The sequence below is a fragment of the Mytilus trossulus genome, chromosome 14 (genome assembly GCF_036588685.1).
Source record: "Mytilus trossulus isolate FHL-02 chromosome 14, PNRI_Mtr1.1.1.hap1, whole genome shotgun sequence".
Classification (NCBI taxonomy): Eukaryota; Metazoa; Mollusca; class Bivalvia; order Mytilida; family Mytilidae; genus Mytilus; species Mytilus trossulus.
In genome coordinates this window covers 46,240,672-46,267,940 of record NC_086386.1, presented here as the reverse complement: position 1 = coordinate 46,267,940, position 27,269 = coordinate 46,240,672, and the positions used below count along the sequence as shown (strand labels likewise).

The 27,269-nt window shown below is 31.9% G+C and overlaps 1 protein-coding gene across 5 annotated transcripts in view; it reads left to right on the top strand.

Moving 5' to 3' along the window:
- LOC134697172 (uncharacterized) overlaps positions 1 to 27,269 on the top strand; it is a 76,516-nt gene that overhangs the window by 25,953 nt on the left and 23,294 nt on the right. For all 5 annotated transcript variants that reach the window (XM_063559245.1, XM_063559249.1, XM_063559246.1 and 2 more), the window contains 16 exons: positions 695 to 764; positions 1,254 to 1,320; positions 1,601 to 1,747; positions 2,718 to 2,795; positions 6,700 to 6,855; positions 7,274 to 7,361; positions 9,279 to 9,415; positions 10,348 to 10,494; positions 11,793 to 11,913; positions 12,426 to 12,535; positions 13,027 to 13,224; positions 13,686 to 13,799; positions 14,024 to 14,137; positions 15,184 to 15,277; positions 16,185 to 16,259; positions 17,607 to 17,659. In XM_063559245.1, coding sequence (XP_063415315.1) covers positions 695 to 764; positions 1,254 to 1,320; positions 1,601 to 1,747; positions 2,718 to 2,795; positions 6,700 to 6,855; positions 7,274 to 7,361; positions 9,279 to 9,415; positions 10,348 to 10,494; positions 11,793 to 11,913; positions 12,426 to 12,535; positions 13,027 to 13,224; positions 13,686 to 13,799; positions 14,024 to 14,137; positions 15,184 to 15,277; positions 16,185 to 16,259; positions 17,607 to 17,659 — 1,769 coding nt within the window. The remainder of the gene's footprint in view (positions 1 to 694; positions 765 to 1,253; positions 1,321 to 1,600; positions 1,748 to 2,717; positions 2,796 to 6,699; positions 6,856 to 7,273; positions 7,362 to 9,278; positions 9,416 to 10,347; positions 10,495 to 11,792; positions 11,914 to 12,425; positions 12,536 to 13,026; positions 13,225 to 13,685; positions 13,800 to 14,023; positions 14,138 to 15,183; positions 15,278 to 16,184; positions 16,260 to 17,606; positions 17,660 to 27,269) is intronic.

Below are 27,269 nucleotides of genomic sequence, written 5' to 3'. Positions count from 1 at the left end.
ACCCTTCACGGAGACGCTTGATCAAGTTTGTGCTTCATTAAATACGACTCTATCCTATGACAAATACTATATTACCCTTCACAGAGACGCTTGATCAAGTGTGTGCTTTATTAAATACGGATGGTTGTTATGTACAAGACGTCATAGTTTATTACTTTGAATTTGAAATTTTATCGACAATAATAACAGAACATTCAGAATAATAAATTAGATAACACATATCTGAGAGGGTGATAGAGCAGATTGTTACACCTCGAAAAGACATTGTCAACCTTGGCTTTGCCTCAGTTGACAATGTTTTCTCAGGGTAACAATCTGCTCTATCACCCTCTCAGCTATGTGTTATTTATATAAAGACATATTGTGCATTCATTATTTTTCTTAGGATACCTATTTTCCCAGATTTGTTTAGTATTGGTGAACCTCAAATTTAAATGTTCCAGGTAATGCACACTTTTGTATAGGCTTGTATACAGACTTTTGTGGAAATATGTAATTAAATACTCAGAAAAATAAAACTTTTCTTCTCTCCACGAAAATTTGTACCCTGGTAACCTATGATGCATGAATTTATATGAATCCACAGTAAAACAACAGCTGACATTGTTCTTGACTGGAAAGACACATGAATCTTTTGACAGACATCAATGTCTTCATTTATTTATATCTTCAATTTATTTTCATTTACCAATAGGAGGTACCTGAAGGGGAAAGATATGATCCAAACGAAGTAATGGCTGTTCCATCATTTATGAGGAGGAAAGGTAATTCAGGGGTTATTGTAACTACTAGATTGCTTCTAATTGGAGGGAAGTAAATTGGAATGCAATATATAAGATATAGAATATAAAGTGAACCTGATAAAAATGATCATGTTATATTAACATCTGAAATAATAACCATGATAATTTAAATAAAACATTCTTTTTGTGACTGTCAGACAGTGTTATTTTTTAATTGAATTCATAGATACATTAATGATTGTGTATTGTATTTTTTATTAACAAATAAAGATACAACTCTACAAAATGATTGTGTGGTAATTTCAAAAGAAACCTATTTAAGAAGGGTTATCTTTTATTTGGGAAACATATTTGATTCTTTTTTGCCACCATATTGATGGCATTTTGTTGTCTTCATCCTTTATTTTTATAGCGCAATTACTTATTTTATATTCTTCCAATATTTAAAACATTTGTTCATCTAGGAATTGTTTTATGAATTTTTATTAAATTTACACCTCTCCTTTTAAGCTAATGAGCCTACACCTGCAGAATTAGCTCTGGTAGCTGGAAGAGCATATGTCATACTGCCTAAAAAGTAAGTAAAATTAGGGAAGATAACTCAAACATTGTGTTATGGTCATTTGACATGGATTCTCAAATTATTGAATTTCTTTATCAGAGGTTTTTACAAATTCTACCTCAAATTAAAAAAAAATGTATATTCAGTAGGTAAATGTGACTAATTTTATTTTAAATTTGTTTATCTTGTTTTCTTGTTTGCAAGTTTTATCATTTATAAATGAATAAAGTTATTTTGGAATTTTATCTCTTAAGATTTAACTTGTTCATATTTATTTTGATTTTTTTTTGTGTAGGAAAAAAAAGAAGAAGAAAGCCCCTATAAGTATGGCTAGATTGGATGAAATTGAGAAATTTCTTCGTTCACCTCCAACCAACATTACCAGAAGTAGATCTATGGAAAAAATGCACATGACTGTTGAGAAAGACCTCAGAGTATCAACGTAAGTTCTTACTTAGTACTTTTAAAGTTGACTAGAATTGTCAGATTTCCTGTTACTAATTGGTGGTTCACTCTGGGTATTCTTGCTCCAACAACATAAACTGATCACCATGATATAACCAAGCTTGTTAAAAATTGCATTAAACACCAAAAATCAAACCATCTTACTTTGTACCACCTGATTTAAATCAGAAAGTTCAAGAATCTTTTGAACACATTATTGGTATAGTGTTAATACAGTTTCATGGGCTAAATTTTAGTTTGAATCCAGAAGAAAAAACAAACAATAAAATAACCCAAAAACGCAAGATCCAAATAGCCTGACTTAGTACAAGTACAAAAAGTGTCTAGGTTAAACCAGTTTTACGTGTTCATAAACAATTCATATTATTTATTTAAAGAGATTCAATTTGTTGTTGAATTTAAGTCTGACAATCATTTAATATTAATTATAAGAGGTAAGACACGGGGGGGTCTCAACATGGGATTTTGGGTACAGGTGTGCAGCTGGGATTTTAAAAACACCCTCCATTCATATATTGAATAATTGTGAAATCCCTACCTATACATATATTTCACAGCGAAATCATAACCCATTCATATATTTATCAGCTCACAATCGGTCAATTACTACCTATTGATATATTTCCTCGGTAAAATTGCACCCCATTGATATATTTGACGGATCAAAAAAGGGAACCATTCCAGCGGCACATATGTATATACCTTATATAGGAAGAGACCCCCCCGTGAGGTAAGACCATATTCAATCAGTTAAAATCTTTAAGAGATTTCTTTAGGTATGCTACATACATACATAAGTTTAATATCTGTTATTATATATTCATTTTACTTTTTTCAATAGAATGAAAAAGTTGTATATAAATAAAAGCGTTTAAAATGCATTATCGTGAAACACTTTGTTGTGATTAAATATATTAGTTTTCTCTTTCATTGTTTTTTTTTCTCAGTAAAATAAGACATGGACCAAGAAAGAGCTTAGCAAATATACTAGACTTCCAGGCATTTGAAAAGAAAAAGAAAAAGCCGTAAGTATTCAAATGGTACAAGACAGGGTTTTTTATATAGATTTTTCTTGTCAAGTCACATTTATATAAAAAAAAAAATCAAAAACTTTGGGAAATAATTTTTGAATGTTTCAGTCAAATAAGTGAACTACTATCTATATAAGCAAGGACATGGTTTGGACTCTTAAGGATGTCTGCTGCTCTAATTTAAAATAACAAGGATTTCATGTGGTTGCTTAAAATGAAAACAACTTTGATATTTAAACAAAATAAAGTAATAAAATCATTAGTCTCGTGTGTAGTTTTCAAAATACAAGACATTTAGAAAATGGCGGGAAAAGGGTTTTCTTCAGACTTTACTATTTGTTAACATTGGAATTGTTTTTTACCCTTTAAACAAAGAAAAAATAACAAGGATTTCATGCCGCCGGATCACTAAATCTTAAATGATCTATTGAACAGATTTATGAAGACAAAAGTGGGGTGTCGTGTAAAAAAAAAATTAATACATTTGGATGGATAAAACCTGAGAAAATCGAAAATATGACAAGAATTCAAAAACATGACCAGCAGACATCCTTAAATGTTACCAAAGAAAGTGAAGCCTTTAAATTGCCCTCACCAAACAGAAGGCATGTTTTTCATATGGGCAACAGAAGTTCTTTGATTTAACTATATTAAGGCCGTTTTTATTAAATAAGTTGGTTTACGGATCCGCCGACCCGAATTTTCGCTAATTCAAATAAAAATAAACGCATATTTGTCCTTAAAAATTATTTCCGCCGACCTCATATTTATCGATTTACTAAGAAAATTTTAAACGGAATTTTTGTGTTTACGTTTCGTATTCTGTTTCCTATTACTGCACTAAAAAATCGTAAACCAGTGCACCGGAAACGTGACTGGTCAGCTTTCCCTGACACCCAAAATCGAAAACAAGTCGCCTTGTTCTTGACGATACCAGTCGCATCCGTCATCGGACATTTTCAATTTTTAACAAGTTGATGAAACATCATTTTTTTATTGATAATTTAAGAAATTAAGACATAAACGGTTCATTATCTTAAGAAAAGAGGCTGAAGCATTGTATTTGCAGTGTGTAGCAGTTTATTTGATAAAAAATACAACTCATCACCTCGAACATTTTTGCAAGTTCCGGTGCTTGTCACTCGAAAACGTACATCAACCTAAATTTCGACGGCAAAATAAGTTTGTTACTTCATTTAAACGTGATAAAAGTTGCCTCTAGTAAATGTTTAATCCATTTATTGCATTAAAAACGTCATGTTCCTTTCCAAATAATTTGTTAAACATCGTTTATTTTTGTAAATTTTCTTGCATTCGTCCGCCATTTAGCGATTTCTAAACTACGGATCTGAACCGGACCAGCTAAGACCGAAATCCGTACTTTTACAATAATTATTATGGACGCACGGACGAAACAGCTGACAGACGAATATTGACCACAAAGGGAAAAATTATGTATGTCACATGCATTAAGAGACTTTTAGTTACATCTAATTGATTGGTGTCTATAATTCCCTATATTTTTTTTATGGATTGAATTTGTTTCAAACTTGATTAAAGTTGCTTAACTCTGAGACTATCACACTAGCTAATATCAATACATTATGGACCAGGTTAATAACTTATATATTTTTTTATGAGAAACACTGAATTTCATACTTAAGATAGTTTTGAATTAAATTGTAATTGATATATTATAATTAGATTTCTTTACATTTTTCAAAATAAAAAAAAACAATTTAGTGCTAGATATTAAATATTTAGTTGGAAGTTTCTCACAAGAACCTAAGGCCGTTTTTATTAAATAAGTTGGTTTACGGATCCGCCGACCCGAATTTTCGCTAATTCAAATAAAAATAAACGCATATTTGTCCTTAAAAATTATTTCCGCCGACCTCATATTTATCGATTTACTAAGAAAATTTTAAACGGAATTTTTGTGTTTACGTTTCGTATTCTGTTTCCTATTACTGCACTAAAAAATCGTAAACCAGTGCACCGGAAACGTGACTGGTCAGCTTTCCCTGACACCCAAAATCGAAAACAAGTCGCCTTGTTCTTGACGATACCAGTCGCATCCGTCATCGGACATTTTCAATTTTTAACAAGTTGATGAAACATCATTTTTTTATTGATAATTTAAGAAATTAAGACATAAACGGTTCATTATCTTAAGAAAAGAGGCTGAAGCATTGTATTTGCAGTGTGTAGCAGTTTATTTGATAAAAAATACAACTCATCACCTCGAACATTTTTGCAAGTTCCGGTGCTTGTCACTCGAAAACGTACATCAACCTAAATTTCGACGGCAAAATAAGTTTGTTACTTCATTTAAACGTGATAAAAGTTGCCTCTAGTAAATGTTTAATCCATTTATTGCATTAAAAACGTCATGTTCCTTTCCAAATAATTTGTTAAACATCGTTTATTTTTGTAAATTTTCTTGCATTCGTCCGCCATTTAGCGATTTCTAAACTACGGATCTGAACCGGACCAGCTAAGACCGAAATCCGTACTTTTACAATAATTATTATGGACGCACGGACGAAACAGCTGACAGACGAATATTGACCACAAAGGGAAAAATTATGTATGTCACATGCATTAAGAGACTTTTAGTTACATCTAATTGATTGGTGTCTATAATTCCCTATATTTTTTTTATGGATTGAATTTGTTTCAAACTTGATTAAAGTTGCTTAACTCTGAGACTATCACACTAGCTAATATCAATACATTATGGACCAGGTTAATAACTTATATATTTTTTTATGAGAAACACTGAATTTCATACTTAAGATAGTTTTGAATTAAATTGTAATTGATATATTATAATTAGATTTCTTTACATTTTTCAAAATAAAAAAAAACAATTTAGTGCTAGATATTAAATATTTAGTTGGAAGTTTCTCACAAGAACCTAAGTAAACTTTTAATTTGAAATGTTACTTTAATTGTATACTCAGATATGAATTGAACAATATAAAAAGAACATTATTTACATATGACCCTTTATACTATAGTAAAATCCAAACATTGTAGGGCACCACACGAATGAGCACTTCTCTTTCAAATCTCACCACTTCTCCCTATCAGTTTTAAAAAGAGAAGTCACTTCTCCCTATAATTCTGAAGAAGTGTGAGCCCTACAGATATCCGTAAACCAATTAAAAAAAAAAACGGAAAGATCTAGTTTAAATTTATTTTTTTTCCCTCCTCCTACCCTAAGTTTTTTGGGCTGATGTCCGTAAACCAACTAATTAAATAAAAACGGCCTAAGCTGACTTTAAATCATATTTATAAAAAAAAAAACTTCCAAAAGATACTGGGCTTATAATTTTGAATACTAGACTTGTCTTTCTTCTACAAAAGACTCATCAGTGAAGCTCAAATGAAAAAGTAAAAATGCCAAATAAAATATCCAGTTACTGAGCATTGAATAACTTATATTTCAAATTGTTTTGTGATTTACAACTGTGGTAAAAAATTTCTGGGGTTGAAAATCCTTAGGTTTTTCAAATAATTCAAACTTTTGCACACAGTTGATTTATGAATTGATGGGTAAAGGGTAAAAATTTAATAGGTTTACTCACAGTTGTCATAGTTATAAACTTTGAAATGCAATGATAACTTGCTTATTACAGTTTCAGGTCATATATTTTTCTCCATGCAGTGTTCTCCCTGTACCAATTCAGGAATATGACAGTAGTTATCCATTCATTTGATGTGTTTGAGCTTTTGATTTTGCCATTTGATTATGGACTTTCTGTTTTGAATTTTTCGCAGAGTTTGATATTTTTGTTATTTTACTTTTTACAAATATTGAGACTTAAGTTTAATGAATTCAGAAGTATTTGTTCTTAAGAATGTTTATAGAAATTTGAATGTATTATTACAGAAGAGATATTACTGAAAGAGATTGGGTGAGAGATATGTGGAATGGTTGGTTTGATGAGCTGTATCCTCCTACACCAGAGGTATCTTCTGATGAGGAAGAGGAGGAGGAACAAGCTGCAATGTCACCTAGAAAGGAAGAAAAACAGGAAAAGAAAAGGTAATTATATACTGTATTATAAAAAGTTTGATCTAGCTCTTTTAATTATTAAAATTTTCCCCAACTTTTATGTTTTTGACAATGGGAGGTTTACTTATTCAAAGCGCTGTATTTGTTTTAAATTATTTTGCCGTTATGTGGTTTTATATTATATCAAATATTCTAAATAATTGAAATAACTATTTTTTTATACTTTGTTTTTCCAATCCTTGAGTCATGGCTTTGACTGAACAAAATGTATTCTTGTTATTCTTTACAAAATGAAGTTGTTGCCTGTGTTCCATCTGAACATTTGGGGTTTCATCACTATATATTTTATTGAATACTTCTCTCTAAAACTAAAATTGTAATCTCCCATGGTTTTTTTGCTGTAGAAAATTAACATGCTTTATAATGTTTTGTTATATCATTGTTTCAGGAAAGAATCCATTACCAGTGCTTTATCAGAGAGTATTAGTGTTATAGAACCATTACAGGAAAATGAAGAAAATCAGGAATTACTGGCTGTAGGTTTAAATTATAATTATATCATCACTTAATAAAAAAACAGGAATATTATGAGAAATGTAAAGCCGATGAAAGATTAAAAAATTGTGGATTCAATCAATTTGAGAAAACCAGTTTTGGCAAATTGTAGAAAAAATGTACTTTGATGAATTCTTGATTTCGTGGTTTAGACAAATTCAACATTTAATCTGTAGAAAAATGTTTGTTTGTTTAACCTTAGTGTTTGCGATTCTCCTATACTCATGAAATCCACTAAAGTATGATTGTTATTGTTAGAAAGTAGAAAATTTTATTTGACATGTAAAATGAATTTTATGTTAAAGGAAGGAAATAAACCAAAGAAGAAGGTAAAAATGTACATTCAAAGAAAAAAATGGTGGTTATTGGTGTCTAATTATAGAATATAACTATAGAATTACCTTTATAACTTATCTTTCAGCTGTTTACCTGAGGTTATAACCATATAGTTTAAGAAATCCTAGTCAAAATAATATTTTGATTTCAATTCTGTCAAAAGAATATATGCACTTATCTCTGTGGATTTTGTTCTTGTATAAAGGTGATAGTCTTATGAATGTAACATTCCCTTCACCTCTCAAATGGAAATCAGATCTGATTTGAGTCATTTCAGTTTAAAGAAATGGGGGTAACATGATAGCTTTTTTCATTCAAATCCATCATCTGGGCAAATTAAGTATGACATTTTATTTTGTGCATTTTAAGACATCAATTGGGGAATACCATACATATATTATTTATCTTAGATGTCTCCTCCCTCCACACTTTAAAAGTGTTTAGGCACACTTTTTCTGAACTCCACCACTTTTAAACTTTCCCCCAATTATTCCTGAAACAAATTTTGATTCTGTTTTTTAAACTGTTAATACAATATAAATGTGCATCATGATTTCCCCATGGGTCTCTTTATTTGTATTGGAAAACATATTTATGGAACTGTTTGAAAACTATTTTGGATTTGGGAATTTAAATAAATGTGTAAGGAAAATTTTGTAGGGAATAAATGATAGAAAATGTAGCAATGGATAACAGATAACAGAAAATACAAAAAGCCTTTGCATACTGTGATAAAAAAAATGTCTTGCTTTTATTATTTCCTAAAATTTAATGTGAAGGGTCTACCAAAAATTGCATTCAGCATTTTGACAGCTTTACTTCATCAATTTTCTGAAATAACAAAAAATAAACTTGCATTTTATCCATTATCCAACAATAGCTACAAGAAATAAATGCAAACATTTCCAAATTTACAGTATTAATTATGGCCAATTTGTTACATATCTGATTAAGACATTGAACAACCTCATGAAATTTTGTAACTGAATAGCCTGCACATCTTATTAGCTCACCAGGCCCGAAGGGCCAAGTGAGCTTTTCTCATCACTTGGCGTTCGTCATCCCTCATCCGTCGTTAACTTTTACCAAAATCTTCTCCTCTGAAACTACTGGGCCAAATTAAACCAAACTTGGCCACAATCATCATTGATGTATCTAGTTTAAAATTTGTGTTTTTTGACCCGGCCAACCAACCAAGATGGCTGCCATGGCTAAAAATAGAACAAAGGGGTAAAAATGGTCAATTGACCCCCTATGAAGTTATTGTCCTATATAATCAATTTAATTTTTACTAACATTTTCCACTGAAACTACATGGACAAGTTCATTATAGATAGAGATAATTGTAAGCAGCAAGAATGTTCAGTAAAGTAAGATGTACAAACACATCACAATCACCTAAACACAATTTTGTCATGAACTGTCTGCTTCCTTTGTTTAATTCACATATACCAAGGTGAGCGACACAGGCTCTTTAGAGCCTCTAGTTAGGTAACTTCAGAGTTTCAGTTTTAACATAATTGATGCGTATGTTTATTTATACCATTTTATTCTATTTATAGATTTTACATGAAGAAGTAGAGAAGTTAACAGAATCAATAGAAGCTACCCCAAGACCAAAAGCATTTGATCTGTGTAGAAGAGGTGCTTTGTTGAGAAAGATTGGTATGGTAAAAAAGGCAGAAGAGGACCTTAATAGGTAAATAGAGTAGGACAATGGTAATTTGGCAATAGATAGATACCTCAAACAGAGTTTAAACATATCTGATGGGAATTTAATCAGTTGGAGCATGGTCAAAAGCTGAAGGAAGTGCACCACTAATTCATGGTCCCATTACTTTCTATGTTAAATTCCTCCATTTCAACCAGGCACACCTCTTTCATTTTAAGTTCAAATAAAGTGGCAATCATTGCATGTCAAAGCAACACTTTATGGTGTCTTCTACTGAAAAAATCAACATACCTTACATGGCATATAAGAAAGAACTGGTTCCCAGAACTTCGGATGTACCAAAACAGGTACTTCAGATCTGACAAACAGACTAAATGTACCCTCTTTTTAAAATTTGGTGCAGTTTTTTTAATATTCAAAATCAAAAGTCCAAAAGTGTTCTGCAATGATCACCAGTCCTTCAGCTTTCATTTGATACCAGAAATACCTAAATATTCTTCATATTTTGAAAGTTACACTCATGCATAGGAACTATTTTGTGTTACATATGTACTACTTTCTGGTATGTGCTTTCTGGCCGGGCCTGAATTAGTGGTGTTACACCTGAAGACTCTGATTGCAGCAATCAGATTATATATTATACAGAGATTAGTGAGAAAATTATATGTGTAAAGCAAAATGCCTTTGTAGAATTCTGTGTGTCATATCAAGTCAGTTCAAATGTTCAGTATGCAAATTCTAAGAATAGCTTTCTGGTTGTTATTTTTTTATATGAATTACTACATAGTTTGTCATGTCAGGGTATTTATAATTGACCATATTCTAAGGATTTTATTCATTGTAAAAAGCTGAATGGTAACATAGTTGCTCAAATCCAAGTCATTTAGACTCTGTTAGATACTGTAGTTGTCTCACTGACAATCATACCACATATCCTTATTTTATAATTTACATTTCAGAGTAATAAAGATGGAGCCAGAATTAATTGATGCGTACTGGCACAGACATTTACTGTATCTGTTACAAGATAAGAAGAAAGAAGCTCTCACTGATCTGAACTTTATCATCAAGAAAAACAAAAAGCATGCTGGAGCTTGGAGATCCAGGTAATTATAATACAGTCAAACCTGTCTAGTCAGGTCACACTCTTCTTGTCTTGCTGTAGTAATAACAGTGCACTTTAAACCTCTCTTATAAGGTTAGCTTTATCTTGTCTTGAAAGTGACCTTTACATGCCTGGTCAATGTGAGGCAAAGCTCCGTGTTGAGACCATACTTTGACATATTATGGTTTACTTTTACAAATTGTGACTTGGATGGAGAGTTTTCTCATTGGCACTTATACTAGATCTTCTTATATCTATTTATATGAAGGTTTTGTTATACAACTTTTAGAGAGCTCTGTTTACCCCTAGATAAGAAGAAAGTAATGTATTGTTGTTGATGATGGTGACTGTGTCTGATGTTAAATCTAAAATGTTGATTTCGAAAAGTACTAAGAAAACTTGAGTTTTTTATACCCCCGCTTTAAAAAAGGGGGGGTATACTGTTTTACCTCTGTCTGTTTGTCCGTCCGTCAGTCAGTCCGTCCCATGAATATTTTTCGTCGCATTTTTCTCAGGAACTACAATACAAGGATTTCTGAAATTTGGTTTCAGGGTTTATCTAAGTCAGCTATACCGTGTGATGCGTTTTCAGATTGATCACTTGACAACTTCCTGTTTACCAAACACTTGTATGATTTTACACATGATAGCCAAGTTGAAAATTTTCGTCACATTTTTCTCAGGAACTACAATACAAGGATTTCTGAAATTTGGTTTCAGGATTTATATAAGTCAGCTATACCGTGTGATGCGTTTTCAGATTCATCACTCGACAACTTCCTGTTTACCGAACACTTGCATATTTTTACACTATTAATATTATCCACTTGCGGCGGGGGTATCATCAGTGAGCAGTACCTCGCAGTTTCACTTGTTTTTTTTAGAAAAAAAACATACCAAAATGTAAATAACATTAGGAAAGGATTTTTTTTTAAATTTTTGTTTGAAATTACCATCAATCATCACTTGTTGCTTATGATATGATCTTTCTAATTTTAAGACCAAATTAGACTTTTTACCCCAATTTCAAGGTCCACTGAACATAGTAAATGAAAGTGCAAGTTTCAGGTTAAAGTTTTTGGTCAAGGTAGTTTTTGATGAAGCTGAAGTCCTTTGAAACTTAGTTCACATGTTGCTTATGACATGATCTTTCTAATTTTAATGCCAAATTAGATTATTTATCCAATTTCACGGTCCATTGAACATGGAAATGATAGTGCGAGTGGGGCATCTGTGTACTTTGGACACATTCTTGTTTTTAATGACTTTTAGGAAATAAAATGATATTTTGTTTTACAGGGCTGAAATATACAGACAACAAAATAATATAGATGAGGCCATAATGAATTATAGACAAGCAATTTCACTAAACCCTAGGGACCATGAAGCCTACTTTAGAAGGGCTGAGATGTATGAAAAGGTATGTACATTATTGAGTTGTGGTTATATGGTTTATTTTATATTTTCTAGATATGATTTCTTGCTTAAATAGGAATTTCATTCATATTTATTTTACTCATTACAGATATGCTTTTCAGAACACCTCTAGCTCTTTGATAGTTGAAAAGCCTTATTAAAGTAGTTTGAAGATTTGAGGGCTAATAAGTGTGACGTAATTTTTTTTTATTTGATATATCTAATACTGCTGTAAAGTCTATTGCCTGAGTCAAACAAGTGAAAGGGTAGAGAATTGATTTACTTACTTCGATTTACAAATTGTATTGCAAGGTTAGGGATATCAATTTTCAGTATACTTACAAGTCAAATTTAATTACAATCTCCTTTTCACTTTTCCTCAAAGAAAATCACCTTATTATAATGAATCCTGCATTTTTCTCTAATGAACACCAACACATTCACATAAATAGATGTACACAATAAATTTTGTCTTTTATTGTATATCATAATAAACCATATCTGTTTTATTTTTAGAAAGGAGACAGTCAGCTGTTAGCTTTAGAAGATTATTCCAAGTGTATCAAGATTAACCCAATGAGAACAGATGCTATATTGAAACATGGACTTTACTACTTCAAAAATGAGTAAGTTTATATAATGGTTTGTTTCTTGCATTTTTCTTAATATTAATGGGTTATCAATTTCATTTGCAATGTTCCCTAGAAGGAATGTGAAAAATTAAGACAATATATATGCAAACAAAGTTGAGAGGGTATATATACGAATTAGAGAAATTCTCCCTAAACTGTTTACTTTATTTTTCATGGACATTGTGTAATAGTGATGATTTTTTTCCCAACAGTATCACCTTTCCTTTCTCAAAGAAAACACATTGTGAAAATTATCTGACAATCTTCCCATAGAGTTTGAATTCTGGCGGAATAACACACACTAGAATGTTTTGAGATTGAGGTCAGCCTTATTTTCAGGTTTTCATTGTTAAAAAGCTCCTGAAGACGAAGCATGTCAGCAGATTTAGTAAAATGCCAATTGAAGATGATATTTATATAATCATTAAACCTTTTTTATGTTCTTGCCATGTCATTGTTGTAAAGTACAAGTTATTTACTTTTAGGAGCTGGCACAATGCTATAACAGATTTCACAGACCTTCTTAGAGTAGACCCACTGAACGTCACAGCTAGGATCTACAGGGGCCAGGCTAATGCTAAGATGGCTAACTGGAGCCCAGCAGTAGAAGACCTCTCAGCAGCTATACATTTAGACCCACTGAGTTGGGAAGCCTTCTACCACAGGGCTTGCATTATTAGAAAGTAAGACTTTATCTTATGTAATAACATAATTGGAAAAAAGTTTATAACAAACTGGATTTGTATTACAGCTGTTCATTATACATGTACTAGCACTTCTACAAACAAATTCAGTCCACTACAATAAATTTAAATAGTTGAATTTTCTAGTTCATTTATAATGAAAATAGTAAGAAAAAACTAGAAAGGAAACGAGAAAAAAGAATATTTTTAGCTTATCCAGTTTAAAAATCTGCTGTATGGCAGAAATTATTCTTTCCTAATCAAACAGACAAACTCCAATAGCTATAGTATGTTTGAATTAATGAGTCCTTTAATTATTTCCTTGCATCTTTATTATGGCTTAAATTTGATTTTTAAGTGCCCAATCTTTATGAGATATGCAGTTTAATTTTTATTTTCTCTGAAGACCTTTTTAATTTATCCATACACAAGTTAAATGTATGCTGTTCCATACCTTGTAGAGCACATCCTAAGCGAGCCTTACATGACTACAGTGTATCTTTACTGATAAATGATAGTGATGATAATGTTATGTCATATCTACACAGAGGAATACTATATAACTCGATGCACAGGTATGTAAACACATTAATGTACTGAGAATTCATTATTATTCTTTGAACTTGAGAAACCAAATATAGCATTACTTATTTGAAATTTAGCTCAAACTTTTTTTTTATTTGTTTGAAAATAAATGAGAAACCTTTTTTTTATGATTTTGAAAGTGACTAGTATAGATGGAACAAGGTTATATAAGTATAATTAAGAAGTTTCCATGATATTTTCTTTGTGTTTTTAGATATGAAGATGCTATCCCTGACTTTGAGAGCGTACTGAAGTTAAGAAAGGATGTAGCATGTGCTCATGTAAATCTAGGTCTAATATTTATGAACCATTATGAAAATTATCACAGGTTTGTGATTACAAGGCTTCTTTTATTTTCTCTTAGAACTATTTTGCATTTTTAGGAATTAAACTGTGATAAATTGAAACTGGTTTATGCATGTGTTTTCTTTTTATTAGCCATGACATGCTCTTAGAAGCATTTATTTTTACATTTATGATTTAACTGTTTTATGTTGATAAACTTTTAAATTGTATTAAAAGTTGGATGTTTGATCTTATATCAAAAGTAACAATGTATTCATGTGTGAATTTATAAAGCATTGTTCTGTTGAGATTATTATAAGAGTGTTTTTTTCAAAATCCTATAGCTATTGAATTGAAATTTAGTTGAACAATTTTGATTTCAGTATTAAATGATTTTATTTTTTAACAATTTTAATCAAGTCAAGCATGGTCTACAGATACATAGTTCTGGTTTTGCTAATTTAAGATGTTTTAAGTTAAAATGTTTGATACATAGTTCTGGTTTTGATGAATTAAGATGTTTTTTCCTGTAGGTGTAATACCACCAAATCATGGTACGTCACATCCGGTTGTATACGAAAATAGGTCGAAAAAAATATTCCCTTGAATTTGACAGTTGTAGGTAATTAATCCTTCATTTTATTGCAGTAAAAGATTTCTGTGTCATAAACATATGTCTTGGGTATTTCAAAGCACCATTATTTTTTTATTTGGGATTTCTATAGAATATTTTGTAATCTTGAGGTTACATGGTGACTAAACCTTGTACACAGATAAAATAATGGGGGAAATTTGATTGGTTAACTTCCAGTGATGGATATTTTCTTATATGCAATGAAATGTTATGTGATTTTTTTTCTATAGTACTGGACAGGATAAAACTTTACTCATGCCAAGTATTTCTTTATTTGAAACAAAGATAAATTCTACACATTTTTTTTGAAAAGTGCAAATTTAACAAAGACTAATGGGGGGAAATCAATGGTGGTATTACACCTGTATGTTAAAATGTTTGATACACAGTTCTGGTTTTGATAAATTAAAATGTTTTTTTCCTGTATGTTAAAATGTTTATCTATGAAATTTCAGAGCTATAAAGAAATTTACTGCTGCCATCAAAGTAGATCCTACATATGTCAGAGCTTATGTATGTCGAGGTGAAGCTTATCACAAAATACATGAAGTAAGTCAGTTTATTTTAGGTCATTATTGGCCCAGTGGTCCAATGTGTTCTAAATTGTATTACTAGCCTGTCAACACAAAGTTTTGAGGTTGGAACCCTACACTTTGAAGGTGTGTTTGACTAGGAATGTTGGTGCTCCCGCTGAAGGGTGGCTGTTCTCTCTGAACACTCTGGCTTGCTCCACCAAGTTGTCGTAAACACCTGCAATCAATCAATCATTTTATTATGAAACATAACTTAAATTTAAAAACAAAGAATAAAGGTAAATGAGTGGCACAATAACAGAAACAGCTTATTGATAAAAGATACCAGAGGGACAGTCAAACTCATAGATCAAAAATAACAAGATGGCTAAAAATAAAAAAGACTAACAGACAAATAATAGTACACAAGACATTACATAGACAAGTAAAGACTAAGCAACGCGAAACCCACCAAAAACTGGGGTGATCTCAGGTCTTCCGGAAGTGTCAGCAGATCCTGCTCCAAATGTGGCACCCACATAACATATGTGGGTGTTTATAACATATGTGGGTGCTTATGCCTGTTGAGAGGAATCTATCCACAATATACATGATGTAAGTCATTTAATGAGGGAAACTTCTATTACTTTACAAGAAGAATAAATTGAAATGTCGGGTTTGCATCAATAAGACAGAGTTTTAATAACACCTTTAACCAATAGTTTTTTTTTTCCTAATTAACCATGTATTGAAACATAATTGATTTTTAATACATGAAACATATAATTAAAAGACTGAATTCTCTAAATTTTGTTTTTTCATGTGTCACATATTTTTAATTTGTGCTACAGTTAATGTGTAGTGATATTTTTATTTGAATTATAGCATAATTGAATGTGTTTTTTTTTACCAGTAAATTGCATGCCTATCTTTTTAAATTTCAGTTGAAGCAAGCCTTGAGTGATTTTACTAAAGCTATCCACTTGAGACCAGATGTACACCATTACTACATGTATAGGGTAAGTTGGATAATAGCAAACTGGTACAAGTTAAGTACGTAGAATATGATTAGACTGGTACACTATCTGAAATATTTTCCACACACTTGACTATTTACAAAAGCAAACATTGACAGTCAAGTTTATCAACAGTCCATCTATATAATACATTTTCAAATAGGAGGATACTTTAAATGACATCAATTTGTTATTTCTGGAAAAGTTGCCTATCTGCTGCTAAAAACATTGGTGAAAATTTACAAGATATTCTTATTACATCCAATAAAATGAGGAACCATAGACGCTAAAACGTCCGATGTTTTTTCGATCAAATGTCCTATGAATGTGCTAAAATGTCCTCTGCAGAGATTCTAAGGGTTTATTGATATGAACAAACTAGATGTTCAGGTTAATTGCTATAACACATATAATGCTAAAAGATCTTTCTGGTTGACCCATGCTCTAATTTCAAACATACTCCAGGTCATTAAAGATTGCATATTTTGGCTTTAATATTGATTCACTTATAGGGTCTTTGCATGGGAACTAAACACATTTATTTAAAAAAAAAAAAAAGTTGTTGGCATGACACGGGTTATGTTCTTCTCATATATTTTATGATAGTATGATACTAAACCCCTAACGGGAGGGATTGTGCCTGATATTCATATGATGAAGACATAATCTTTCAATCAGTTTAATTGAGGTCTGGAGCTGGCATGTCAGTTAACTGCTAGTAGTCTGTTGTTATTTATGTATTATTGTCACTTTATTTATTTTCTTTTGTTACATCTTTTGACATCGGACTCGGACTTCTCTTGAACTGAATTTTAATGTGCGTATTGTTATGCGTTTACTTTTTTACATTGGCTTGAGGTATAGGGGGAGGGTTGAAATCTCATAAACATGTTTAACTCCACCACAATTTTGCGCCTGTCCCAAGTCAGGAGCCTCTGGCCTTTGTTAGTCTTGTATGAATTTGAATTTTAGTTTCTTGTGTATGAATCGGAGTTTAGTATGACGTCCATTATCATTGTACTAGTATACATATTTTTTAGGGGCCAGCTGAAGGACACCTACGGGTGCGGGAATTCTCGCTACATTGAAGACCCATTGGTGGCCTTCGGCTGTTGTCTGCTCTATGGTCGGGTTGTTTTCGCTTTGACACATTCCCCATTTCCTTTCTCAACTTTATCGCTTATGGTTACTGTCATGAAAATTTGTAATGAAAAGAGATTTGTGAAAAACTATCATCAAAAACTCGCAACAACTGAATTATAGAACATAGAACATTCAAAATGTATTTACTTGAAGACATTCACATGCATTTTCCGACAAACTTATTTAATTTCTTTATTTCTATCGCAGGGACAACTAGTGTTGGAGATGGGTAATTTGGAACTAGCAGCTTTCTGTGTCAGGTAATGAAGAGATTGTATGAAGTTATTTATAGAATAGAGGTCAAGTGGAAATATAAGGATATACCTCCTCTATATTGATAAAGGCAGCTTTATTCCTAGTTATATATGGGTAAAGCCAAAAAGGTGCTCCAAATTGGTCAAATAACCATATGAAGCTTAAATCCCAATTTTTAAATATTTAATATATGTTATTTGATTAGTACTTGTTATTGTGCATCAGTGACATGATGAAGCAGAAAATTTGATAAATATCAAATATCCGCTAATTCAATGTGTCTTGTTATTGAAGTTTGTCAAACGTAGATTTGTACGTTCCTGTGTCCCAAGCGTGACATGGAAACCCCCTTCTAATAAAAAATATACCTGGTTGCTTTGTAAGGGCAAAAGAAAAACGGAAAGTAAGTTAAATCGTCAGAAAAGTGTTGTTGCACTATAAATCCGTCAAAGTTTTCCGTAAAATGCAGTAAAATTAATCAAAGAAACGATTATTCCGACAGGGTTAGTAGTGTTATATTGACAATAGACTACACTGATAAAAATAACGCACGGGGTTTTCCGCGATATCGTCATCTGCGGAACATTTGATTGGTTCCTGTCATATTCATACGCCGTCGTAACTCGGCTGTTTCAAATAGTTCTGGTTTTAGTTTCGTATTCCGTTTTATGAGAAGCATAGAATGGCAAGTTTGTAATGTCAAAATAACGTTAAACGTACTTAAAATGTGTATTCCTTATTTTTAACGGAAAGAGTTTATCCAGGGAGAAAAAATACTTTGTTGCATTTCAAAATTGCTATTTATACGAAACTAAATATCAGCATCACTATCATTCATGGATGAAAATGGAAGAAGAACACGATGGTAAGTTTAGAGCAAAATGTCAAACTAATAACGACCAGGTCGTCAAACAAAATAATATGCTTAAAATGATGAGAACTAACGAAAATAACGCATTCAAACACCCAAGTCAAACAGTTCGTTCACTTTTTACGGTTACATCGATATGACCGTTACTTGACCAATTTTGTCAACCCAGTCAATATAACACCAAGTATGTAGAAGAACTTTGTAGAGATATACTGCACCATTCTTTTCATTTAACTCCTATTTTAACTTACAGATAATAAATGGTGGAAAGTTAATGTACTTTTAAAAAGGGTGAGGTAATTTTCAGTGCTTTTTCACAGAGTGTTAGTTGACAAATATATGCAGAGTCAATATAACCATGGTCATTAAGAGAGTTATTGGACACCTTAATGTTAGGGTCAATATAACTCCTACTCTTACAGTAGTCTTAAAGCTACTATTAATACTGAAATATGTTGACTTTGGCTTTAAGCCTACAATTCTCTTGTACAATAAAAAAAATAAGCCTTATAGTGAAATTGTAAGCATATTTCGGAAATTCCTGCTTCTTTGAAATAGAGCATAAGTTGACGACTAAAGGATTCAAGTCAATATAACCTTGGTCCAAAGAGAGTTAGTTGACGCATTAATTTTAGGGTCAATATAACCTATATGAAATATGTTGAAAGCCAATACTATTATTTTTTTTGTTTGGTCCTGGCCCTAAGCATACAAATGCCTAATATCCATTTCATATCTAAAGCTTTTTAGATAAAATATGCATACTCCAGTCTCCTTTAATATAGAGAGTTAGTTGACAACTTAAGATTCAAGTCAATATAACTATATGGTCATTAAGAGAGTTAGTTGACACCTTAATGTTAGGGTCAATATAACTCCTACTCTTGCAGTAGTCTTAAAGCTACTATTAATACTGAAATATGTTTACTTTGGCTTTAAGCTTACAAATCTCTTGTACAATACAAAAATTAAGCCTTTTAGTGAAATTCCTGCTTCTTTGAAATAGAGAGTAAGTTGACGACTAAATGATTCAAGTCAATATAACCTTGGTCCAAAGAGAGTTAGTTGACACATTATTTTTAGGGTCAATGTATAACCTATATGAAATATGTTAAAAGCCAATACTATTATTTTTTTTGTTTGGTCCTGGCCCTAGGCATAAAAATGCCTAATATCCATTTCATATTTAAAGCTTTTTTAGATAAAATATGCATACTCCAGTCTCCTTTAATATAGAGAGTTAGTTGACAAGTTAAGGATTCAAGTCAATATAACCATGGTCATTAAGAGAGTTAGTTGACACCTTAATGTTAGGGTCAATATAACTCCTACTCTTGCAGTAGTCTTAAAGCTACTATTAATACTGAAATATTTTGACTTTGGCTTTAAGCTAACAAATCTCATGTACAATAAAAAAAAAATAGCCTTTTAGTGAAATTGTAAGCATATTTCCTGCTTCTTTGCAATAGCCATAAGTTGACGACTAAATGATTCAAGTCAATATAACCATGGTCCAAAAGAGAGTTAGTTGACGCATTAATTGTAGGGTCAATATAACCTATATGAAATATGTTAAAAGCCAATACTATTATTATGTTTTTGTTTGGTCCTGGCCCTAAGCATAAAAATGCCTAATATCCAATTCATATTTTAACCTTTTAGATAAAATATGCATATATCCAGTCTCCTTTAATATAGAGAGTTAGTTGACAACTTAATTTAAGGGTCAATATAACTCCTACATGAAATAAGCCATGCCAAAACCAATTATTTTTTGTTGGCTTTAAGGGTAAGCAAACAAATCCCTTATTTTCCCCTGCACACACATTTGCAGGGGACAAAGAAATACCATCAGGTCTTGTTAGCGCTCTCACAGGTACAATTCTTGCCAGATTTTTATACGCCCATCTAAGTCAGGAAGTATAATGGTATACATCTGTCCGTCTGTCAGTCGTCCACACTTCGGACACTAACTCAAAAATGCTTCACCAATGTCCATGAAACTTTAGTAAATTGTTTATATCTACATGATCTATTGATGTAAGCTCCTTTTCATTACCTCACCTGACCTGAAAGGTGACTGGTCAAGTGAGCTTTTCTCATCACTTGGCGTCCGTCGTCCTTCGTCCATCGTCTGTAAACTTTTACAAAAATCTTCTCCTCTGAAACTACTGGGCCAAATTTAACCAAACTTGGCCACAATCATCCTTTGGGTATCTAGTTTAAAAAATGTGTCCGATGACCTGGCCATTTAACCAAGATGGCCGCTATGGCTAAAAATAGCACACAGGGGTAAAATGTATATTTTGGCTTATATCTCAAAAACCAAAGCATTTAGAGCAAATCTGACATGGGTAAAATTGTTCATCAGATCAAGATCTATCTGCCCTGAAATTTTCATATGAATCAGACAAGTCCTTAAAGGGTTGCTGCCCCTGAATTGGTTATTTTAAGGAAATTTTGCAGTTTTTGGTTATTACATGTATCTTGAATACTATTATAGATAGAGATAAACTGTAAACAGCAATAATGTTCAGCAAAGTAAGACCTACAAGTAAGTCAACATGACCAAAAATGTCAGTCAACCCCTTAAGGAGTTATTGCCCTTTATAGTCAATTTTTAACAACTTTCTTCTCTGCAACTACTTGGCCAAATTTAACCAAACTTGGCCACCATTATCATTGTTGTATATACATGTAGTTTTAAAAATGTGTCCGATGACCGCGCCTACCAAACAAAATGGCCGACATGGCTAAAATTAGAACATAGTGGTAAAATGCAGTTTTTGCTATTTATCTTTGAAACTAAGACATTTATGGCAAATCTTTCAAGATTTAAATGTCCATCAGAATAAGATGTATCCCCTCACAAATTTTCAAATGAATCCGACAACCAGTTGTTGGGTTGCTGCCCTAAAATTGGTAATTTTAAGGAAATTTTCAGTTTTTGGTTATTATCTTGAATTCTATTATAGATAGAGATAAACTGTAAACAGCAATAATGTTCAGCAAAGTAAGATCTACAAATAAGTCAACATGATCAAATTGTTAGAGAACCCCTTAAGGAGTTATTGCCCTTTATAGTCCATATTGAACAACTTTTCGTCATTTTTGTAACTTGTACAAAAATCTTCTTTTCTAAATTTAACCAAACTTGGCCACAGTCATTACTAGGGTATCTATTTAAAAAAAGTGTCTAATGACCCTGCCTACCAACCAAGATGGCCGACATCAGTAAACACAGTAACAGGTAAGCGACACAGGCTCTTGATGTCCTTAAAGAAAAAGATGATAAGTTAGAACCTACAATTGAAACAGACAGTAAAGTACTTGAAATAGAAAAAGATGATAAGTTAGAACCTACAATAACAAAAGACAGCAATGTCCTTAACGAAGAAGAAGATAAGAATGAAGAACCTACAATTGAAACAGATAGCAAAGTACTGGGAATAGAAAAAGATGATAAGTTAGAACCTACAATTGAAAAAGACAGTAAAGTACTTAAAGAAGAAGAAGATAAGAATGAAGAACCTACAATTGAAACAGACAGTAAAGTACTTGAAATAGAAAAAGATGATAAGTTAGAACCTACAATAAGAAAAGACAGCAATGTCCTTAAAGAAGAAGAAGATAAGAATGAAGAACCTACAATTGAAACAGATAGCAAAGTACTTGAAATAGAAAAAGATGATAAGTTAGAACCTACAATTGAAAAAGACAGTAAAGTACTTAAAGAAGAAGAAGATAAGAATGAAGAACCTACAATTGAAACAGACAGTAAAGTACTTGAAATAGAAAAAGATGATAAGTTAGAACCTACAATTGAAAAAGACAGTAAAGTATTTAAAGAAGAAGAAGATAAGAATGAAGAACCTACAATTGAAACAGATAGCAAAGTACTTGAAATAGAAAAAGATGATAAGTTAGAACCTACAATTGAAAAAGACAGTAAAGTCCTTAAAGAAGAAGAAGATAAGAATGAAGAACCTACAATTGAAACAGACAGTAAAGTACTTGAAATAGAAAAAGATGATAAGTTAGAACCTACAATTGAAAAAGACAGTAAAGTCCTTAAAGAAGAAGATAAGAATGAAGAACCTACAATTGAAACAGACAGTAAAGTACTTGAAATAGAAAAAGATGATAAGTTAGAACCTACAATTGAAAAAGACAGTAAAGTACTTAAAGAAGAAGAAGATAAGAATGAAGAACCTACAATTGAAACAGACAGTAAAGTACTTGAAATAGAAAAAGATGATAAGTTAGAACCTACAATAAGAAAAGACAGCAATGTCCTTAAAGAAGAAGAAGATAAGAATGAAGAACCTACAATTGAAACAGATAGCAAAGTACTTGAAATAGAAAAAGATGATAAGTTAGAACCTACAATTGAAGAAGACAGTAAAGTCCTTAAAGAAGAAGAAGATAAGAATGAAGAACCTACAATTGAAACAGATAGCAAAGTACTTGAAATAGAAAAAGATGATAAGTTAGAACCTACAATAAGAAAAGACAGCAATGTCCTTGAAGAGGAAAAAGATGAAAATGAAGAACCGAAAATTGAAACAGACAGTGTAGTGAACAAACTAAGACAAACTAAATCTAGCATTGCAAGATTTAAAGTAAAAGAATCTTCCAAAAAAATAAATGCAATTCAACCAGCCATATACTCTATATTGAATAAGTTTTCCTTCTCGAAAAAGTATCTACATAAGAAAAGGGGGAAGAGATGCTTCTATGAGAGGAAGATAGCAACCAAAGAAAAAGACAAAGAAGAAGTTTCAAATTTTTTAGAAGAAACGGTGAATTCAACAATGATGCCAGGGAAAAAATATATAAGTAAAAGAACCGAAAAACAAAAGACTGTTCTCAACAAGACCATGAAAAGATTGCATCAGAGTTATAAGACTGAGAAGAAATCAAAAATGTCCCTTTCTCAATTCAAAAAACTGAGACCCAAACACATCAAAACGAGGAGCAAGGCAAGTTGGGTCCAATGTCTTTGTGAAAAATGCGAAAACCTCAATTTGAAGAGAGAAGCCTTAGAGAAAATATGTACTGTTAAGTTTGACGATATCTATAAAATGGTTAACTTGACTTTATGCAATAAACCTGATGACCAGAAATGGCACCATAAACGGTGTATAGATAGGGAATGCGAGAATTGTGGTACAAGCAAAATTCAAAAGGTGCTGATTGCACAAGCTCCAAAACATGACACAGATGTGCACTGGAAAGTATGGGAGAATGTTACTGTTAAAACAAATTCAAAACGAAAAATGATTGTACAAAAGACTGGAAAAATTCAAGAATTGATATCCCAAACACTTAAAGAATTAGAATCCTTTTCACAGCACATATTTCTTGCCAAATGGCAGTATCATCAATACAACGAACTAAAAAACAACTTGAAGGAAGGAACAGTTGTTATGACAATGGATTTTTCAGAAAACTACAGATGTGAAAACCAAAGAGAAATTCAGTCTGCACACTTTGGATACTCTCAGTTGACTTTACATCCAATTATGGTTAATTATATATGTCCTACTGAAAGCTGCAATACAGTTTGCACATATTGACATACTATCAGATGATCTAACACATGATCATTTTAGTGTTGATACATTTTCGGATGCAGCAATCAAATATCTTGAAAATGACCAAAAATTGAAGATAGAAAAAATAATAGAATGTACTGATGGATGTACCAGCCAATATAAGTGCTGTAGTTCATTTCTGAACTTATCGCTTCGGTCTGAAAATATTCCTGTTACAAGAACATATTTTGGACCACATCATGGAAAAAACAGATGTGATGGAGAGGGCGCTGTTATCAAGTCTAATGCCACCAAAGCTGTACAGTCGCTGGAAACAGTTATCCAAAATGCAACTGATATGGCTGAATACTGCAAAAAAAGGTTTGGAGAAAAAATGCAACACGATGGAAACCATCAGAGTAGAAAATTTCTGGTTATAAATGAGATAAACAGAAAAACAAACATCAAAGCAAATACTGTTAAAGGCAGTAGACAGTTTTTTTGTGTTAAAGGGCAAAAAAATAAGACAATTGAAGCAAGGTCATTGTCCTGCTTTTGTACTGCATGCCTAAATGCAAGTGAAAGTACATGTGAAAATAAAAGCTATGTTGAACAATTTAAGGTTATCAAATTAAAAACAGAGGAAACAGTTGGAAAGTTGATAGAAGAAAAATGTACACCAGACAGAGAATTGAAGAGGGAAAAAGAAAAAGAAGTTTCAAAAGTTATAGATTTGACTTTTAAGAGACAATCTAAAGAAAATTGTACAGTTAACAAAAAATTGATGACAGAAAAAGAAGTTGTAAAAGTTATTGATTTGACTCCAAACAGACAATCTAGAAAAAATTGTACAGTAAACAAAAAATTGAAGACAGAAAAAGATGTAAATGTTATAGATTTGACTTCTAAAAGACAATCTAAAGAAAATTGTGCAGTAAAGAAAAAATTGAAGACAGAAAAAGAAAAAGAAGTTGTAAAAGTTATAAATTTGACTTCTAAAAGACAATCTTCTATCCATATTGATGATATTATTGAAATTAGTCCTAAAAAGCTGAAAAGTACATGTGCTTCATTTGTGAGAGAAGAGTTTTTTAAAGATGCACAGGTCAAACTTCAAAAAGCCACAACATATGTAAATTTCTTGGAAATAGTCATTAAAATTAACAGGGGGATGCAGGAATTAGAGCTTCCCATCCAGGATACTGTGCTTTTACAAACATCTTTGCCAGTTGATGAACCTTCAAAAGACCTTTTTCCAGATGATGTTAACCAAAACATGTCACCTCGAGCTGTGTATGGCGATGGCAACTGCCTTTTTAGGGCTGTGTCCATTTTTATTTGGGGGAATGAAAACCATCACTTAGAACTTCGCATTAGAACATCAATTGAAATGGCACTAAATGAAGACTTATATTTAGACAACACCTTCCTACAGAGAGGATTGCCAGATGTCAGTAAAGCCATGTTTCTCACCAAGCAATATTGTCAATTTTTGGAAGGTTATGTGATGCAACATCTAACAGATGGTGTCATACAGAATCTTTACAGGTTTGTTAAGTTCATTCTAATCTGTAAAAAAAAAAGGGGGTAGACTTCGAAATGCAAACATTTTGTTTAAAAATTTCCAATTCCATTAAAAATCATGCATTTCCCTAAAACGATAACTTTCAGGATTCATTCTAAGTCACAAATATTAATAATGTGCACCTCTTATTTTGCATTCTTACTTTTCGACTAAAAAAGGTTCATCAGTGACGCTCAAATCAAAAGAATTGAAAAGCCAAGTAAAGTAAAACAGACAAAAAAGTAACTATTTTAAAAATAATGTAATGAAGGCTGCATAAAATAGTCAAATTCATTATAAATGCTGCATCCTCAATATTTTTATCATTTAATTTCAGAGCAGAAGTCATGAGCACATCCAAAAATGGTGTCTATAGTACAATGTGGCACATCCATGCAGTCTCCTCTTTGCTAGGGTCTGAGTTAATGTCTGTATATCCACAATATGGAGGATATACAGTAAGACCATTTCTGAATCGTATAATCCAGCCAAGACAGTGCAAGACATCAAGCAGTATGTACTTTAATATATATATATATCTGTTGATTTTTTAAAATATGTATATATATATATTTAATTATTAAATACCCCAAAACATATGATGTCAAGACACCAAGTTGTGTTAAATAATCTTTCATATTGGGCAAAATCAAAAGACATCAGTTCCTGAAGGGTGAGCATTTCCTGCACTGTATATGGCACCTGTTGTGTTATTTCTTTGTTCAGTCCAGTAATGATGGAAGGTTATTATGACTGAGGATGAATATATATATCTGATATGATTTCTGACATACTTTTGTCATAATTGCCAGTCAGCTCATAATGGCGACTGTAAAATTTCTAAGTGATCAATGACTTTTAAAACTCAGGTGTAAAAATACCTCACCTAAAAAGTAAAAAAGTCATTCAAAAACAATCCATATTCCATACCTTGATTCTTTTAACTGAACATTTAAAGTGCAGATGATGCACTCCTGTTGATTTATTCATAATTGCGGGAATGTATTTTCAGGATATTTCATAATGTGGACCAGCACAAGGGGGAAAAATTGTCCTGAGGCTAGATGGAGACCTAACCATTTTGTACCAGTTATTGGTAAGCTTTAATTCTGGTTTTCCATTGAAATTTGTATGAATATAATTAAAAAAAACTAATCGAAAGATGTAAGTGGTGGGGTTATTGTTTCCCCAAACACAGGCCAGCAATTTATCGTCCCCTTCAGAGGACTAGATTGGTTTTCTCAAGACCATCTCGCAAGTGGTGTCAAGGGATAGTAAAAAAATCAGTTCTAAAAATTTCCTCCTCAGAAAAAGGATTGAACTAGGAGCCTAAGGGTTAGATCTAATGCATTAACATATACACCACGACTCTCTGAACTCTCTGAATCTGCTGCATATCTTGACTAAAACCCTGGATATTCATTGTTTTTCAACTGTCAAGTGTATTGCTCTTATTTCTTTTAAAGATGTTTCCAATGAGGATGAGATGACGACTAGACATACAGATGAGACCACACCAGATCATAAAGAAGTGAAGTAAGTTTACATGACATCTTAGCAGTTGATGTACAGTTATTTTGGAGTAGACTTTTTACTGATTTTCTTTAATTTTAATCTGAGTGCAAGCTAATTAGACATTCAAT